Source organism: Paramisgurnus dabryanus, chromosome 16 (assembly GCF_030506205.2).
Source record: "Paramisgurnus dabryanus chromosome 16, PD_genome_1.1, whole genome shotgun sequence".
Taxonomy (NCBI): Eukaryota; Metazoa; Chordata; class Actinopteri; order Cypriniformes; family Cobitidae; genus Paramisgurnus; species Paramisgurnus dabryanus.
The window spans coordinates 29,792,312-29,813,008 of NC_133352.1; the positions used below are offsets into that span (position 1 = coordinate 29,792,312).

Below are 20,697 nucleotides of genomic sequence, written 5' to 3' on the forward strand. Positions count from 1 at the left end.
TAACTACATTCAGAACGCAGAAAACCTTGACGAGTATGAAGTCCGTCCTTCAGGAGTTCCTCGAGGTTCAGTATCGCAGATCTTTAACCGCTAACTCGCTTGACCCTGTGCAAACCACAGATGGCCCTGAACAGAACCAGACCAGAATAATCTAATACAGCAGTGAAGTACTGATGTTTGTTTAGTGTTACTTCGGGTTCAAACCACAGCGGAGGTTGAGCTGAACGGCTGGATAGTTTATTGATCCGAGTGACGCACTGCATTTCTCTCTGCTGGGCTCGAGGGTTTTGATTGACAGCTGCTCCAGTGCTGATCAGCTGCCCCAGGTATTTCATCTTTAAGAGTTGTTTTCTGTGATCATTTATTTGTTGTATTTCATAATATTTTATTCTAGGTCTCTGGTGATGGATTTGAAGACTGCAGAGACTGTATTGAGCTGTAGCTGCTACCTATTCACTTTCTAACAGGTGAATGATGCTGAATGTGGAGCCAATATAAAGTTTAAAATGTTTAAACACAATGTACAGTACATTTAAAGAAAGTATTATAAAGTGCAAAGTATAATATTATGAGATACGAATAAGATGATGTTATGATTTTCATGCAGTGGTACACCTTTGCACCTAAAGAGTTCATATTAGTACCTCCAAGGTACAAATTAGGATCAAATGTGACCCCGGACCTCAAAACCAAGTGTCAACTATTTGAAAATCTGGAATTTGAGGGTGCGAAAAATGAAATCATTGAGAAAATCGCCTTTAAAGTTGTCCAAATGAAATCCTTAACTGCATCCACTCACAAAAATAAAGTTGTGATACATTTACGGTTGCAAATTTACAAAATATCTTCATGGAACTTGATCTCTCTAACTGATTTTGTGATCCAGGATCACAAATGTTTGCATACCTGTATCTAAACGGTACATGTTCATGTACCTTTGTTCAGTGGGTTTGTGATTCATATTGTTATTCTACTTAAATGTCTCAGTTGCCGATAGATGAATGTCTAGAGAGGTTTCATGCACACCTATGAATTATTTTACATTATGAATACATTACAATACATTAGAACAACTTGAGTTGTCACAATGGGGACATTTCACAATTATTTTTTAAGATGTAAAATAAATCTTTGGTGTCCCCAGAATACTCATGTGAAGTTTTAGCTCAAAATACTACATAGATAATTATAATAACATGTTAAAATTGACATTGCGTTTTGGGTGTGTCCTTTAAAATGCTAATGAGCTGATGAAACGCAAACACAAACTCAATTGTGCTGTCAATTATTTTTTCTCCCTGCACTAAATGGCAGTGCTGTGGTTGGATAGTGCAGATTAAGGGGCGGTTTTATTATAAGACGAGCTCCTTATGACATCACAAGGAGAGCCCAATTTCAATGACCTACTTTTTCACGTGCTTGCAGAGAATGGTTTACCAAAACTAAGTTACAGGGTTGTTCTTTTTCACATTTTCTGGGATGATAGAAGCACTGGGGACCCAAACATAGCACTTAAACATGGAAAAGGTCAGATTTTCATGCCATGGCTCCTTTAAATATATTCAGTTTTCACAGAAAGTTTGTCTTGTGTTGTTTGTACTATGTGGATTTATTTTTTTATTTAGTAAATACAAACAGCATGAGATGGAGTGAAAGCTTTTAGGAGACCTCGGGCGAAATAGAGCTGACCAAAAGAGAGCAATCCATTATACATAATGCATGTAGCCTGTCCACCATAAACACACACAGAGTGAGAAAGCGATTGAAATGATAGGGAACATATGACAAACACACACAGAGAGAGAGAGTGAGAGAAAGAAAGAGAGAGAGATGGGGGGTCAGGTCAGGGTCTGAATTTTGCATATGTGAGAAACAAACTCTTCTTTCTTTTAACCTTTCTCTGTGTTGTCTTCTCTTTCAAAAGCTTTTCACAGTAAATAGTTTATTTCGCAGACGCTGGCTCTTTAAAACGTGCTCTGAAATTCTAATTTTCGTCAGCGCTGTTGTGACCTTTTACAGGCCAGAGGGCTTGTTAAGTATTTAAACTGGTCAAGATGTGCAATATACTGAAATCAAAACATCGTACAGCATTGTTAAACATTTTGGGGCGGTTTCCAGGACAGGACTTAGACTAAGTGCATGTTTGGGCTGCCTTAATTTAAAAAACATCTTGCACTGACAAATCTTAACATATATCAGTGTCATTGTTTTGTCTCAAGATAAACACCAGTAATGTTTGTTGTAAGGTATAAACTTAAAAGTCCTAAAATAAGGCCTATAGTCCTAGATTAATCTAAACCCAGTTGAGGAAACTGCCCCTTTGAATATTAAGAAATAATTCTCATTTTTGTGAGCCATATTAACAAATAAAAAATCTTTTCATTTGCATTGTTAGTTAATTATTAAGTCATCACCATTATGAGGGCTAAAGCAGGTTGTAGTTTTGAGAAACAGCAAAACGTTATTGGCAAATAACAGATAACTGCTTTAACATACTGAAAAAAAAATGTTGGTGAGTTGGTTTTAGCTGGTGTAGCAAGCTGGTCTAGATGTGTTTTGGTCACTTTTTAAGCTGGTCAGGCTGTCAGGCCAGCTGACCCACCAGCTTTATCAACCAGCTGTGTGCAGTGCTGCATGCTCCATGAAGGAAATTCAGACGCTCTGATTTGTGTTTTTGGGAAAAGTGTGACTGCGTGAATTGGGTTACTACGTTGCATTTTTTTTTTTTTTTTTTTTGCCGCTGTTTTCCAATGTAAATGAAGACACTGGCAATTTAAAGGGATGCTTGCTTTAAAAAAAAAATAATGCTTATTTTCCAGCTCCCCTTGAGATAAACATTTGATTTTTACGAAAATAGTCCCCTTGGTAACTTTCAATAGCAGGGGACTTTTTTCGGGTGGACCGTAATATCATTGCGCCTCCTGCAGCCATGTTACGGCAGCAAAGTCATTGATTATTACGCCGGAATGAGAGTATAGTTCATAGCCATATCTGCCTATAAAATCGCAACTTTTAATTTTCCATGGCTCTTCGTACAAAAGGTAACTACAGAAGAGTCAAGTTTTAAATAGGAACGATATCGAAACTCTTTGGTTATTTTCTTTTTGCGCAATGCTAATGGTCTAATCAGATTCAATGGATTGTGCTAAGCTATGCTAAAAGTGGTACCGCCAGACCCGGAGTGCCGGAGATAAGATGAATGGATTCCAAAATGGTAAAAATTAAATGTTTAACTCCTTGGGAGCTGGAAAATGATATTTTCAAAAAAGTGTAGTGTCTCTAAGTAAATTTTTCAAGTAAAAAAACAAACTTGAGATTTATACTGGCACATGCCCCAGTAAAAGCCCTCGGAGTGAAATATTGATTTCAAAGATAAACTGGCTGGAATGGATTTTCAGAGATACAAATGAGGTGAGAAAACATCATGGCCCTTGATTTCAGCAGGAAGTTGAGTGATTGCATGGACAGATGGGTGAGTTCGGCTTTGTGCATGTGTGTGATTGTGTGTGTATGTGTGTGATGGATTAATTAATCTCTGGGGTTCCCTGTGGATTTTCCTAGAATGCACAATGGACACAGAAAATGACCCAGTGTGATGTCAGATAACCATTCCTGGACAACCCCCTTCCAGACACACAAGCACTGTGTTTGTGTGTACAGTATATTGGCGGATTTGTTAATGCCAGTGTTAAACTGTCTTCTCCCACTTGTTGCTTACTTTCATAAAACAATGTCTCTTATCAGCTGCGGAGCATGAGATCTCCCGATGTGTGACGAAGGCGAGGGTCTCCTTGTCTCCTCTTCCTACTCCTCCCCACCCTCCACCTCCTCTCCCGCTCATCTCCCTCAGAGATCCCCGGTGCGACGGGCATCTGTGCCACTGCCTCACCCCCCGGATAGGCGATCCAGAGAAGCGTCGCTGCGCGATTCGCAGGAGTTGATCAAAGGCACACCGGCGCGTTTTGGGCGATGCTGCGACGCGTCTCCAGTGCGCGGCGGTCTTCAGCACCACGGACAGCGCCGCGGATCTCTTCACTCTCCCGCTCATGATCCGCACAGCCCGGATGAGTTTCTAGAGAACTGCGCTCTGCCTCACGCGTAAGTCAAACCTCTGTTTTGAGTGCATATAGATTGGTCACATATATATACGTTTCGGCAGATCATGTACTGTTCATTTTATTAAAACTGTTTTGAATAAAGTGAACGTTTGACTGAATCAGGATTAGGTTCATTAAAGGTAAAGGGTCATGTTAGGTAAACTTGGTTTCTAAAATCTTTTTACACCGTAACTATACTAGACTTACTATGTTAGTGGGCTTTATTTAATTTCAAATGCATTTTGAAGTATATTTATAAAAAATAATAATGGCAAAGTTTAATTGAATAATTAATTATAATAAATAAATATTAAAATAAATATTTTGTGAATAATTATTTGCTTAAATAATCTTGCAAATATTTTATAATTCTATTATTACGTCTTTTTGTAGTATTTTAAGTCGTGTTTACTTGGTTTGTGCATCAGTTTCTCATCTAGCCTATAATATTAAAAATAAATATAGAGTATTGAAAACTGACAGAGAAGTTTTGTTGTCATCGCTGATTTTGATAGTTTGTGCTGCGTCCCCCAAAACTCTCCAGTGTGACGCGCATGCGCTAACCACGTGCCCTCCAGAACCCATGAGTCCGCGGTAAGGCTTTAATCATTGATTAACACGAAGTATTGATCTCGCAGCCTGCCGTACATGATTGTAATTATTTTTTTCATGTTAGAGATGCTCATCAGGTTGTGTAAGGTAACACGAAATTATGTAAAATGTGGGCCTGAAGCAAAAACGAATAACCTGACAAAAACTGCTTTATAGATTTTTTTAGGATGCTTATGTTGACAGAAAATCCTCTCTGCCATTAAGTCAATAACACAAAACACTTTGCCCTTTTGTGTTTCAAAACAAGTTTGTGTGTAAGTTTAATGTGCTTTTTCAGAGAAAGAAAAGAGTCTCTCTCTCTCTCTCTCTCTCTCTCTCTCTCTCTCCTTCATTGTAATTCCAGATGGTCCTTTTATTCTCCTTGCTGATTAGGAGCAAAAATTCCATTTCCATGCTGATGCGGGTAAAATAGTTCAGAAAGGAGAGAGAGAGAATGTAGTGTAGGATAAAAGGATAGAGAAGTTTGCATAGTTATTCATTCTCTGTGTGTGTCCATCCAGAAAATCATTTTTTTTCCATATGAATCCCGTCATAATTTATTCCCTGTATAAACTCATTTATAATGAACCTGAGCTGTCAGATTAGACTGAAGCACATTACACAGGAATAAATGATGAAGTCTGTAGTGTTAAAATGCGTTCCTCTGGCAGTTTGACTTGCTAAAGCTCTGTGAGGTTTACAGAACATTACACTGCAGTTTGAAGATTTAGATATTGGCATCTGCTCCACCAATGACTATGAAACATGTCTGCCTGCTGAAAAAACATTGAACGATAAGGCATGTCAGAATTAGCAGAAGTATAAATTGTTGTTTGAAGATGAACTTCAATTCCGATTACAAAGTCTGCACTTATTTCCACCAGTAGCCATTAGTGGGCTAGTGTTTCTCTACAGCAAATATTTCAAAACATATGCAAACACATGCAGTCTGTGCACATGTAACTACAATAGATATTAAGATCTGGGTGACACTTTCATGTTCCTTTCTGTGTTTGATGTTTCAGAACGCTGTGTATCTCCTGTGATCTTTTCTTTATATAAAATTATTCTTGTATTTGTCTGTGAGCACACAGTGTCAGGTAACAGGTGTCCGTCTGTCTGCTACAAAGAAACTTAAAACTACAGTATGATGCTTGGAAGCTGTGACCGTGTGGTTGCCATGGTTTTGCTGTGGGTTGCTAAGGTGTTCAGGTGATTGTTACAGTGTACTAAGTGGTTGCTTGAGGTTTCTGATTGGTTGCTGGGATGTTGCTTACTAGACCATGTCAGCAAATATGCTGATGTCAAGATATGACTCACTACTCTCCTTTAATAGAAATCTTAGCACTTTTTTCCTGTTTTTCAGGTATTTTCTCTGACAGCACATTTATGCATAAATTCATACTTATTATTTACATGTATTATCTTTAATATGCATTATGCAGATTTGAATCCAGCTAAATATTTTATTGTAATTTATTGTTTGCTAATTAAAATCATCCTGCAATGTAAAGAACATATAACCTTGATATCTTTAATATTGACTGGGTCATGCCAAAGATTGAAATCAAACTTTGATGCCTCTCACCTGATTAGATTATGAGACTTTAGCCTGGATTTCACAGACAGGCTCACATAATATATTGTAACATATGAATTAATAATACCTGTTTAAACACAAGCTATCTCTGTCATATAATGAAATATATGTGGTGTATTTTGAGCTCAAACTTTACAGACATTTGTGGATACCAAATACTTTTTATTTTGCTGAAAACAGGTTAGTGGCCCTTTTAAAGGGGATCGCACACCGGCCGCGCCGCTCAGCGCCGTGCAGCGCCACGCCGTTCTAAAAAAATCGAACACATTGTTTTCTATGAGTATACGCACACCGGCGCCGCCAGGTGGCGCCTGTCCGCACCGCCCAGCTGTGACTCAGGAAGTTGCTCAAATCCCTGTCGCGCCACACAGCGCCACTCACATAGTTTAACATTAAATAACATCCTATTTGTCCCAACGATTAACATTGGCTGCTAACGTATATTTTGCATTTTTAAGTAGACGTTATCTGACGAAGCTCACGCTATTTAATGTACACTTCCGCTTTACAATACCCCGAGTTGTCCTAGACGCGACGCGGCGCGACGCTCAGCTGCGCGGCTGGTGTGCGATCCCCTTAAGTCTTTAAACTGTGCATATTAACTACAACTATGGTTAGCTTTAAAGGTGCAGTGTGTACATTTTAGAAGGATACTTTGACTAAAATGCAATATGATATAGATAACTATGTTTTCAGTGGTGTATAAAGACCTTACAAAATGAGCTGTAGTGTTTTATTTTTAGCTATTTATTTATAGCTTCTCTATGTGCTTCGAAAGGGAGGGGTGCAATACCCAACCTCATCACTAGATGCCGTTAAAATCTACACACTGCACCTTTAACTTGTACAAAGTAATTGCTGTAGTATTTTTCACAAGCAACAAAAAATAGATAACACATATAAAATATAAAAGAACACATGGGGGTGAAGAAGAGCTGAGAGAATGAACACAATGTACAGATATTGTCAGATACTGATTGACTCTTTCTGTCTCGTTCATTGGAGCACAGAGTTTGCCAGACAGCATATTGATTTGCAGACTGTACATGCATGTATTACTGTATGGCTGCTGTATTGTTTTTAAATGCTGGGTAAATATCAGACAAAACACTGGGTTATAAATTACCCAATGTTGGCTTGTTGTTACGCAACCATAGGTTATAATAACCCAACAGTTGGGTTAAAAACTCTAGCATTGGGTAAACTTTAACCCAACGGTGAGTTCAATCCAATAGTTACCCAGCATGGGTTAAAAACAACCCAGCTATTTTATACTGTATAGATTTCGGTCTCTGTGTTGCATTAACAATGTGTGTTTGACTTTGATCACAAAGAATGTATCCGCTGTAATAATCACAGCACTTAACATCCACATCCAGCATATTTTAATGGCGGAAAATCCTTTGTCATTGTAAGATAACAGTGCTTAAGTATTTAAGGATTGTGTGTGTGTGTGTGTGTGTGTGTGAGAGAGAGAGAGCGAGAGATCTATAGGAAGTCCTGTCCTGGGTTCATTATATCATTGATTATCGGGCTACTGAGAGGTCAGATTGCCTCATGTGATGTAACATTTCTAAAATGAGCAGTTGTGATTGGCTGGTTAGGCCGACTGTGACTCGAAAAGCTAATTTAAACCCTGGAGAGGTCAATGTCTGTCGTTTTATCAATAGTAATATTATTTCTCTTTTCTCATTTTAACATGCAAGTACACAAGACTTGATAGAGCAGGGCTTGCAATTCCTGGGTTGTCCTCCAACCCTCCAGCTCCAGTGGCTTTCCAAGAGCAGAAATTCCCACTCCTTTGATAGGGTGACATTGCTTGGTTTGTCTGAGCGTCCTTACGTTTCTTAAAATGATAGTTCATCCAAAAATGAAAATTACCCCATTTGTAAATGTTATAAAGGTTGGAAGAGCCAGGACATTTTCCAAAAAACCTGAAAATGTGTTTGTTTGAAAGATGATGGACATGTATCTCGGATGGCTTGAGGGTGAGTAAATCCTGGGGTAATTTTCATTTTTGGGCGAACTATCACTTTTATAAATACACCTTTATCTGTCCATTTACAGTAAAGTTAGCAAATTTTCTGTGTTCTGTCTTTCAGGTCAGCGGTCATGCATCGCAGGCACACCACCCTTCGAGAAAAGGGGCGTCGCCAGGCCGTCCGAGGCCCTGCCTACATGTTCAATGAACGTGGGACCAGCCTCACAGCAGAGGAGGAACGTTTCCTTGACGCTGCAGAGTACGGCAACATTCCTGTTGTCCGCAAGATGTTGGACGAGTCCAAAACACTCAACTTCAACTGTGTGGACTACATGGGCCAGAACTCATTGCAGTTAGCGGTTGCCAATGAACACCTGGAGGTCACAGAGCTCCTCCTGAAGAAGGACGGAATGGCACGCATAGGCGACGCGCTCCTATTGGCTATCAGCAAAGGATACGTGCGAATCGTTGAGGCCATACTGGCCCACCCGGCATTCGCGGGCGGATTGAGACTCACCTTAAGCCCGCTGGAGCAAGAACTGAGGGACGACGACTTCTACGCCTACGACGAGGACGGGACGCGATTTTCCCACGACGTGACACCTGTGATCCTGGCCGCTCACTGTCAGGAGTATGAGATCGTCCACATTTTGTTGATTAAAGGCGCCAGGATCGAGCGACCCCACGACTACTTCTGCAAGTGCTACGAGTGTACGGAGAAACAGAGACGAGACTCCTTTAGCCACTCCAGATCGCGCATGAACGCGTACAAAGGGCTCGCCAGCGCCGCCTACCTGTCATTGTCCAGTGAAGATCCCGTGCTGACGGCTCTCGAGCTGAGCAACGAACTCGCACGCCTTGCCAACATAGAGACAGAGTTTAAGGTAAGTGATGATGCTATTGCTTTGTAAGATTACCCAGTTTACAATCATTAAAGTACAAACTGTGGATACATGTGTAGAAGAACCAAAAATCAATCATTTGATATTGCGCCAGGAAAAATAACAATAAAACGCAATCACTTTAAACCAAATATGAACGCTTTATAAAACTTAAGTCTCATTTTCCCAAACAAGATTAGAACAGCAATAATGCTGAATGTTTACAGAAGACAATCAGCTTTCACTGTATAAGAGCAATAAATAACACACCAGAGAGAAACAGAGCAAGAACCGGTGAGAAAATTTGATTTCTGTCCTTTACTGCACACTTAATGTTCCATAACCTTGTGATTTATGTAAGCTCACATAACACACAGTGCACACTGTTTCTGCTCATCTCATGTTAATGTTAAACCTATAGAGTAGTATGACATCCTTCATATCTCCGAAGATTCTTTAGTCTTATCATATTTATAAAAGACAGATCAGCTCTAGGGATTGTTTCCGGAAAAGCATCAGAGCCCAACAGGAGGAGCAAGTCACGAGCAAGCAACACACGCAAAACATTATCCCACTATCTCTGGATAACTTATGATTCACTACATGTTCATGTTGTTTACATTGTATGCACTTATGCACCAATTGCCAACAAAACACAGACATTTGATGCAGTTTTACTTACCACCTGCAACTCCGTTTGGGACCGCCCCATTTCAAGGAAATCCAGCATTAAACAAACACATACGCTTCTACCCTGTATAAACAAACTCTATCCATTGTTTCCTTAAGGCTGGCTTACATGGAAAGCTGAACAAGGCTTTCTTCTCCTCACATCCCACATTTTCATGCCATTGTTGATTCTTGAAACCTGTTGCATGCAGTGATGCCTGTGACTTCTTCACTGATTGATGTGTGGGCGTGCTTTCCAGGGGAAATGCCCGTAAAAGGAATATGGGGCCAGTGATGCGTAACAGGAATGAAAAAACTTTCTGAAACTTGTGGAAAAGAGGTGGTGTGAGTTTGGCCTTGAAATTGTGACACTTTGCATTTGTTTAGCATTAAGGTTACAACTCTTTAACTGTATTAATATGTCAGAATGCGTAAAATAGCATTAAACTCCTGCCTTTAAAGGGATAGTTCGGCCAAAAATGATATATTAAACCTGTGATTTACTCACCCCCAAGCTGTCCGAGATGCATATGTTCATTTTTCAGTTATTTTAGAAAATGTTTTAGATCTTTCTGTTAATCAAATGTAAAGTTACAGGTCCACGTCCTTCAAGTCCAAATAATGTGCATCCATCCTTCACAAAAGAAATCCAAACAGCTCCAGGATGATAAACAAAGGCCTTCTGAGGGTAATCCGTGCGGTGTTGTTGTAGAAATATCCTAATTTAAAACTTTATAAACGAAAATAACTAGCTTCCGGTAACAGCACCATCTTAGTCGTGTCCGCATTCAAGATGAGAGCGTACGCAGTTTATGGAGGGTTCTGTGCTGCTGCTCTGTGCCCCCGCCCTCCGAATTTGTCATACGTCACTAAGAAAAGTGCGTACACTACGCTGATACTCTCTCCTGAATACAGAGGAGTCTAAGATGGTGGCGTTACTGGAAGCTAGTTATTTTCGTTAATAAAGTTTTAAATATGGATATTTCTACAACAAAACAGCACAGATTTTCCTCAGAAGGCCTTTGTTTGTCATCCTGGAGCGGTTTGGATGTATTGTGTGAAGGATGAATGCATATTTTTTGGACTTGAAGCACGTGGAACCCGTAGCTTTACATTTGATTAACTGAAACATCTAAAACATTTTCTAAAATAACTGAAAATGTGTTTGTCTGAAAAATGATGGACATAAGCATCTCGGAAGGCTTGGGGGTGAGTAAATCATGGGTTTAATATCGTTTTTGGCTAAACTATTCCTTTAAGGCATTATAGGTGCACTCCTGATGTGAATCCTGTTTTAAAAGTTTCAACACAATCTCATTCGTAACAATTTAACAAGTTGGCTAATTCGTTTTAATTGATTTAACGTTTTAGCATGATGTGATTTTGCCACAGTGACACCGGGTTTAAGTGTGGGGCTTTAGGTACATAGCCTGTGTAGAGTTTTTACAAAACATATTGTACAAATTTATATGAATTAAATGCCTTGTATAATAATTACAAAATCGCCTAAGATCAGGCTGAATGTTTGATGCTTTCTTAGATATAATGCGACGAGAATCCTTTTTGTGATCATAAAATCAGTCTCCAACACGAAAGCAGCACATGTAAGATAAATGATATGCAGCCATAGATAAATTAATTATATGTATATACAGTGTACTTTATATAAAATTATGACTGCCAAGTGCCAAACAAATGCCGGTGCATCAGAGTTCACATCAGAGACTGACTTTTTGAGCATAATAAGTATTCTTATTGCTTCATGAAATGAGATTAAATCATTGTAGTCACATGGATTATTTTAACAATGTCTTGAATGCCTTTCTAAGCCTTGAAAGTTGTCAGTTGCTTTGCTGTTTATGGGGCTGTTCACTGGTGTGTACAACACAATGGTGAGGAATTAATGACAAAATGTTCACTCTAGGGTAAGCTAACCCTTTAAGATGCTGACTTTAAAGGCAGCTGCCTACTGTATGTAGTGAGAGAGACAGCTCACTAATGAGTGTGAGTCTCATCTGACGGACAGATCCCGTTCTGCTCCTCAGAAATCACATCCGTCTGTTGCCCAAATCAATTCGAACAGTGTCTCCTGAGGGTTTACACTGGATTTATTCTGCATATACTGATATCCAAACATCTGAGAGCACTAGTCAAAATGCTTCTGTTTTACACTGACATGTGAAGTGTAAGTTGGGGTGTTTTTCTGTGATTCTGTGATGTGTTTCTTAGTCAGTGAGTCTCATTAGAGAAACACAGCAGAATGCTTTACAAGCATTAATTAGAAGTCACATCCTGTCGCTTCTGGGTAGTTCAGTGGTCGAGCATTGCATTAGCAGCGCAGAAGGTCATAGGTTGTGGACATGCTGACAAAAGTGTATACCTTGTAATTAGGGTTGCAAAATCAAGGCAGGAAACTTTCCATGGCAATTAATAGGAATAAACTGGGAATTTGGAAAAAATTGCAGAGTTGCCTACAACACAAAACAGCATAATTTTGCCATTTTTAGTTGAATTTCTACCCTGAAAATTCCTCAGTCACATGCACACTGCTTACTGAACGGCAATTAATGCCACACATGATGCATGTATACTGGCGTTCTTCCATAACATGCACAGATCATTTCTTGAATTCTGCACACAAAATATCATCAAAATGGTTTTTGTCAGTGTAGAATGATTTCTGAAGGATTTTTTATCATATAAATCCAGGCTTGATGAGCATAAGTATCAGGATTCTTTCAAATTTATACCTTGCATGCATGTCTGCTTGAGACCAAACAAAATGTTTATTTTTGTATGTATATGATATAGTTTATATAAATTTCTAAATAATCCCCAAGTTTCCAATTTGGAGTATTTACAAGATTCCCTGAATTAAGTTACCATGGAAAGTTTTCAAAAATCTTTGCAACCCTACTTGTAATGCACTGTAAATCGCTTTGGATAAAAGCATCAGCTTTTGAGTTTCAACCCAAAATATCATTGGTTCCTGCAGTGGCATCGATTGCTTTGTCAAATCCAATCATACTTTCCTTCCTTCTACATTGTAAAAAGGGTTTTACTCCCCAATCTCATATCAACTCTGTTAGGTTTTCTGTGCCAGTTAAATGCCCAGACGTCTCTGATCGAAATCCCGCGGAGACACTTCACATTCGAGAGCCGTATGGTTATAGAGAGAGTTTCTTTTGTAGAGATGATGGCTATATTTCCATCTGGTGAAAATAATGCTGCTATTATCCTTCCAAAACACGCAGCAATCTGCCCAGAATTCAGTGAGTGCCGGACAGCTCCATATGTCTCATGAATACTGCTGCCACAGGTAACATCAGGGCTGTTGCCTGTGGTGACAAGACTGTAGCTGATTTTAGCTGATGGATTCCTTCCTGTTCCTTTCTGGAATTTTTCATTAGTGGACGGGGCCAGGTTCATTTTAAACACGGATGTCATTGAGTCCAGGTGTATTGAGAGCGAGCTTGTTTGAGGAATGTAATTAAAGAATGCTTAAAACCTGCCTGTTAATTTGCTAAAATGAAACAAAAATATTCAGATAATTTATAAAAAATTTAATATTCAAGCATTGTAAATTATTTTTCTTCAGCGTATGCATGAACATATTTCAGCCTGTCCTATTGAACAAGTGCTGCTTTGCACTGGAAAAAATAATTTTCTTACTTACTGTAGTATTTTTGTCTTTTGCAGTGTTGTTGGGCGTAACGCAATTCCACTACTTTTAGCAGTAACAAGCATGTCACAAAGTATTCTTTTAAATCAAGTAACACAGTTACAATTACTAAAAAATAACACTTGCAGACATAACATTTCTGATCTGATGTCGCAGGACCGCGGTGGGCGGCGCAATGAATCATTAAACTTCATCATGGCTGACAGTGCGTATATAATGAACATGAAAAATCTAAATGCTACAACATACCTTTTGTTTAAAAATTGTCATAAGTCCATCCGGTCTCATGTTTGTAAATTATCTTTGCCAAGCAATCCCAGTATGACATCAACTTGCATTTGTAGTCCACAAAAGTAATAAATCAAAAAAATGATAATATATTCTGAGATGTTTACATCGGCTTTCATGGAAGAGAACGATCCGCGATTGTTGCTTTCCAGTAAAATATGCAGCCTGCGCTGTACAACTGGGTTAAAACTCCATAGTATGTGTGAGTGCGCATTTAGTTTCAGTTTTGGTTTCACTCGCTCTGTGTCTGACAAAACTATCCATGTACTCTGTTTTCTGATTAAATATCTTCTTTTAATCTTGTTTATCTTTTACATCAAACATAAAAAATAGACAAACAATATTGAGGGCCCTATTTTAACGATCTGAAACGCAAGTGCGAAGCGCAACGCGCAAGTGAGTTTGTGGGCGGATCTTGGGCGCTGTTGCTATTTTCCCGGCGTGAGAAATAACTCTTGCGCCGGGCGCAAATCAATAAGGGGTTGGTCTGAAGTAGGTTCATTATTCATAGGTGTGGTCTGGGCGTAACGTCAAATAAACCAATCAGAACGCTAGCCAACATTCCCTTTAAACGCAAGGGCGCAAGTTCCATGGCGGGTTGCTATTATTATGACGGATTTACCAGGCGCACGCCAGGAGCGGTTCACAGCCGAGGAGACCGACGTCCTTGTACGGGGGAATCCCACGCTTGCCAGCATAAATCGGGCACGCCGTGTAACGGGAGGTGGATCTGCCTCAGGACTTGATGCCAGCAGAGGACATCGCTGCGTCCACCCTCACCGCTGAAAGGGTTTGGGGGCTTTGAAATCGGACCCAAGAAACGCAAGCAAGGTCCAACCCCAAAGTACTCTTACAAATCAAGTTCATATACATTAAGGTTTCTTATGAAAACATTTTAATTATTATTTACATAAAATAAACGTAATACAGCCACACAACAAAGTTATGAAAATATTTTAATCGTTATTTGCATGAGAATAAATAAAAACTATCACCACAATGCTCACCACTATGATTCCCCTTATCTCGTGTATTAATATTTTTAAGTGTAACAATTTATGATTTGCAAAAATAACTGTTGCATCTGTGTAGATTAGATAAGCAAAGTGTATGCGCGTTGTGCACCCTATACATTATGGTCAAGCATGCGCCTTTAAAATAGCATAATGAACAACGCGCAACGCGCCACTGACTTTAAACTTTTTTTTTCTGGTCAGTGGCGCAATTGTTTTTTGAAACTGCAAAATAGCATCAGGGATGGTTTGCGCCGGAACACGGCTCTTTTTTTGCGCTGAACCACCCAGGGAGCGCAAGTTCATTCCCTAGTTTGCCGACGTGCTTCTGTGACGGGAAAAACCCGCTGTGCGCCGGGGCAAAATACGAATGATACATGCGTCACTGACAAAGTCAATTGCGCTGGGTGCAAGATAGAGCCCATAATCTTAAAACTTAAATATCACGGATGTGGTAAAGAAAACTGTGCGACTGTATTCCAAAAAGCGCACTACCCGCAAGCTTTACAGTCCCCAAATTTTTAAAGAGACAGTACACAATTTTAACACGTATCCTTTCAGTGAAAACATACAGAATATTTGTCTAAATGATATACATAAATGAAGTAAGCTTACATATTAATATTCCAAAAATATTCAAAGGCTGAATCCAAAGCAAAATAGGCATCTACATTATGTGAAATATATTAGAGTCTTATGTGTAAAATAGATCATTCATATAAGAAACTTTACTAAAATAATGCAGTACATAACCAAACTAATAAAAGAGTGACGCCCACTGTGGCCCCCAGCCTATCATTTGATCGTTTGACTGTTCAGTATTGTTCATATTTACATTTAAAAAACCAGACATAAAAGTAACTTAAAAGTTACTTTCCCTAGTAACTAATTACTTTTGATATACAGTAACTGGTAGAGTAGTTCAATTACTTTTAAAATAAGTAAAATAAAGTAGCTAATAACTGTAACTAATGACTAATTTTCAGTAACTTGCCCAACACTGGTCTAGTGTATATATATATATATATATATATATATATATATTCTTAAATCAAGATGCATTTTCTTGATGAGCAAAATAACCTAAGAAAATAAGTCTAGTTTTTAGACAAAAAATATATATTATAAAACGGGCAGTTGTGGTTCTTCATTCTGATTGGTTGAAATGCGTTCTAAGCCGTGATAAAATACACCGGTAACCTCACGGTTCAGACCACATTACATAAGTATCACTGCGCCACTGTTGCTGCCTACTGATTTATGAAAATAAACACCAGTGTCTTTAATCATATTTTAAATTTGTCTACAATTGCACAATTAATGGTGATATCCAGATAACTGTCAATAAATATTGTTGAGTCATCTCGTCGATAAAGAGAAAACGTTGTCTGAGGAGTTTATAACTCAAGTTCATACGTCCGCTAGTATCCACTGGGTGGCGATCTTACCCAAATTAAACACTGAAGCATTCACTCAACACTGAAAACACAGCGTGTAAGTTTTGATGGCTTTGAATCTGATCTTTACATAAGGTCTTCACTAGTGATGGGCAGTCCGGCTCTTTCCATTGATTCGGCTCTTTCGGCTCAAGCTCCGGCTCTACATTTTAGTGATGGCAGTCCGGCTCTTTTCATAGATTCGGCTCTTCTGGCTCTGCTCCATTAGAAGAGCCGGCTCCCCTGCATGCGTCTGAAGATTCGGCTCTGCTCGTTCGCTACAAAGAATCAGCTCTTAGAGCCGGCGTTCGCGAACGACCCATCACTAGTCTTCACAAAAATGGAATTATCTCCGCTTTTAGCTAAAAAATTTGAGATGTGATAAGAGAAGAAATGAAGGTAGGATGAAATGTTTTTTTGTTTGTTTTTGTTTGAAAGCGGATGGTCTGTTCTTTCATTTGATATTTTATGTTTATTTAAAGAAGATCATTTTTCTGCAAGGCATTAAACTAAAACTGGGTGGCAACTTAAAAAAAAAAACGCTGACGGGGAAAGAGTTCAGCATGCTTCCAAGCATATTTGATCATCACTTCAACAGTTGCACAATATAAATGTTAATGTATAAATTAAATAAGATGAATGGCGATTTATAAAATAAACACCACAGTCTTAAAACATATTTTCATTGTGTCTTTGCTGCATCTCTGTTGGTTGGGAACTGCGCTCTGTTTCAGTCACACTTGATTCTGAGGAACTACTTTGTTTGGCGGAAGAGTAATATTTGTACTAATATAATTACAACTTATTTGTGTTTTATTTTATAAAATCCCTCTAACGTTATGCATATGAACTAACCGTTTTATAAACGCAATAAACCCCCTCGAAGCAGTGGGGTTACAGTGCATTTTATAACAGCTAAGGGGCGTTGTTAACCCACTGCTTCTTGGGGTTTATTGCTTTAATTGAAGTGATTTTGTGCATAAAATGGGCAAAAAAATCTGCCAATGTGATAAGAAAAACACTTTAAACACTATCTCTGCTTGTTTCATTCACAAATTCAAATATATATTATGTCTGTAAACTTGGTTCAAAGTTAATAGTAAAATGAATACAATATCATTGTACACTCCATCTAGATCTTTGAGATCTGAAAACCAACATCTTTTTTATACTGTGAGAATAAACTATAAACTTCTCCCAAGTTGGACCCACATTTGGGACCCTTAAACTCCCTCCTTTATCAGGTCGGCATAGACATTGCCCATCTTCAAGACCTTGTTAAAAGCTCACTTCTTAAAGTCCATTTGGGATTCTATATGATATGGTTGGATTGTTGTCTGGACTGATTTTAGCGCTTTGTTTTCATCACTCTCCTAGGTTTTATTACATCTTCAAATGTGATTGTTTGAACCATTGTAAAGCACTTTGGGCAACAACTGTTGTATTATGTGTGTTAGAAAAAAAGGCGAAAGATGATGATCATCATCATCATCATCATCATCATCATCTTTCTTCTACTAACACCACACTGGTATATTCTGTTCAATTCAGGTTGTATAGCTTGTTTCACAGAAAAGTTTGCATTTAGTAAAGTGCTGTTGTATGAATGATGTTTAATGTATAAGTTCTTGTTGCAGTATAATGAAACAGTCTGTAAAGAAGCATTACTGTAATTTAGCATATTAATGTATATTAATTTAGCATATTAATATATATGTGGCAACATTCATTGTGGCTGTAATGGAAAAGCCATATTCCACTACCAGTTCTGAATATAAAGCATCTGTTGTGAATGTTTGTTGTTAAAGAGTGTAATATACTCTATTTGCATTATTCACTTAGTTGACACAAGCATCTTACAGATGTGAAACACTAGTAATTTATCATATACTGTAGGAGCAAACAGTATTAGCAGTGTCACAACACAAAATTTCAGTAGCGAAGCAGAGCAATATTAAAAGTGACATTGAAGAACTGTAGAGAAAAAGCATAAATTGCATTTACAAAAACCCACTGACAGCAGAAGTCTACAGGGCACGACTTCCAGACATATCCACATTACTGGCTTTACATGGTCACGACAAGAACTGAATTAAGATGAACACACAGTAAAACAAGTTTATTAAGTGACTCAATTGACGTAGCTATTGATCTTATCGTGTATCGAACTCAGAAGAACCTTTCTTTAATGGGATTGGAAGAGTTCAGAAGAAGAATAATGATATTGTGTCAGTCTCTCTCTTTGGGTCTATGTGTGTCTTCATCCCTCTTAATGACTGATCTCTTCTCAATAGTGCGATGAGAAGGGCAAATCAGTTAGATCAGCAACTATCAGTCATAGTGTGTTACGGGCTGTCCACATGTACAAACACACAACCATTTCTTATTAGGTCGATTCAGGGACTTTGTGGAACTATTTTTATTATTTGACATTTTATCCATCCACTCCATCATCATATGCTAAAGAGACAGTAGAAAATAACTGATAAATTATAGTGACACGACACCTACACTGTTAACATTTCACTTACAGATTGTCATGCCATGTGTTTGCAGTAATGATTAACTGATTTCTAATGTTTAAACTAACAAATTTACTTACATAATGTCATATTACAGATATTTAATGTTGCTAATCAAAGTTATTATGCAGTAAGAAAATTATACAGTATGAAAATGTGGCGCTAATGTGCCACACTTTTAAGCAAACAGTTTTACGGGCTGCTAAAGAAAAGAAAGAAACTTAAAGTATGCGCTTAAAAATGTGTGCTTATACTAGTGCGAGGAAAAGATACAATTTGAGTAAATGCTATTTCATCCTATGCGTGTATGATGATAAGGACATATTATAAATATACAATTTAGGACCCTGCAGACCTTTTTCTAGAGATGCAGATATACACAACCCTGCAGAAAAAAAACATTTTCTCTCTTTCCTTTTTTCAGGGAATAAATTCTTAATGTTTTTGTGTTACTTGGTCTGCTCTCCACAGATGTGTTTAAATTGGCCCTGTTGAGGATATATGAGAGAAAATAGTTATATATTAGCAAAAATTGTGAAGGATGTCATTGCAAAACTCATGTCAAACGCACTCCTTATGTCTTTTCTTCTGTCTTTCATTGTTTTGACAAACAGAAAGTCCCATTGGTACCTTGTGCTATTGGTTAAGTCTGCCATTGTTAAACTATTTATGCAAAGCAATATTTTAAAAGCACAGTAGTGTTTACAACATTCAGGGTTTGTTTATACTTGCATTAATTTTAAATTATTTCAGTAAAAGCACCACCCGTCAATTTGTTTATTATAGATGTGACATTTTTACCAATTTTCAAACAGGACTGATTAAGTATGTTAGTCTACTCTGTTTAGAAACAGCCCAAGACATTATGATCTTTCAGACTAGTAGTTGAACCTCCTAAGACCCGAGCTTTGGTTTGTCTTTTTTCAGATTTGTTTCAGCTATTTGTGGTTATGAAGAACCAATAAATATAATAACCAATTTTTTTTTTTGAACATGAAGCAGTGTAATTGTCCACATTTGTGTACAACAGGTTCCAGTTACACAGAATTAAGTATTATGGTGAAAACAACAAAAACATTTGATGACCACATCCAGGTCTTAGGAGGTTAAAGCATCACCCAGATGAAATTATGCCTTCATTTCTTGCATATGAAATTAAAAGATTTTGTGATTAAACACGTTTCATTGTTACTTGTTGTTATGAAGACGTATGTCACGTGATGTATCAACATGGCGGATGTACTACATCCGAATTCATTCATATTATACATATTCATACTATATAGTACCTGCTGTTTTAAAGGTGCAGTGTGTAATTTCTAGAAAGATCTCTTGACAGAAATACAATATTATATACAAAACTATATTATCCGGGGTGTATAAAGGCCTTTCATAATGAATCGTTATGTGTTTATTACCTTAGAATGAGACGTTTTTATCTACATACACCGAGGGTCACCTTACATGGAAGTTGCCATTTTGTGCCGTCATGTTTCTACAGAAGCCCTTAATGGACATTTTTTTACTAAGTTGTCTCTGACGATGACATGTTTGTTTAGTGGCAGCTACCATAGCTTCTCTATGTGTTTAAAAGTGAGGGGTGAGCAGTGGACTGTAGTGTTGTTTTTGGCGGCCTGTTTTAATTTTAGTTTTAGTCTAGTCTTTGTGTCAAGCTGACATTTTAGTTTTTATTAGTTTTAGTCAGTTCATACTCTTTTTAGTCTAGTCAAGTTCTAGTCGACTAAAAGTCTGGGCATTTACGTCTTATTTTAGTCAGAATTATCCTTGACTATTTTTGTCTAGTTTTAGTCGACGAAAACTGGTGACATTTTTAGTCTAGTTTTAGTCAATGAAAATTGTATTTTTGTCTCTTTTTAGTAATGCAATTCTATTTAACCCAGTCAATATAGTATAAGTACCTAGCAGTAGTATAGACA

At 38.0% G+C, this 20,697-nt stretch overlaps 1 protein-coding gene across 2 annotated transcripts in view; it reads left to right on the plus strand.

Annotated features, from left to right (window-relative positions):
* The first annotated feature begins 3,796 nt into the window (after positions 1-3,796).
* The window catches only part of trpc7b (transient receptor potential cation channel, subfamily C, member 7b), a 54,496-nt gene continuing 37,595 nt past the window's right edge, over positions 3,797-20,697 (plus strand). For both annotated transcript variants that reach the window (XM_065274847.2, XM_065274848.2), the window contains exons 1-2: positions 3,797-4,098; positions 8,391-9,153. In XM_065274847.2, the coding sequence (XP_065130919.1) occupies positions 8,401-9,153 (753 nt within the window). In that variant the 5' untranslated portion in view covers positions 3,797-4,098; positions 8,391-8,400. The remainder of the gene's footprint in view (positions 4,099-8,390; positions 9,154-20,697) is intronic.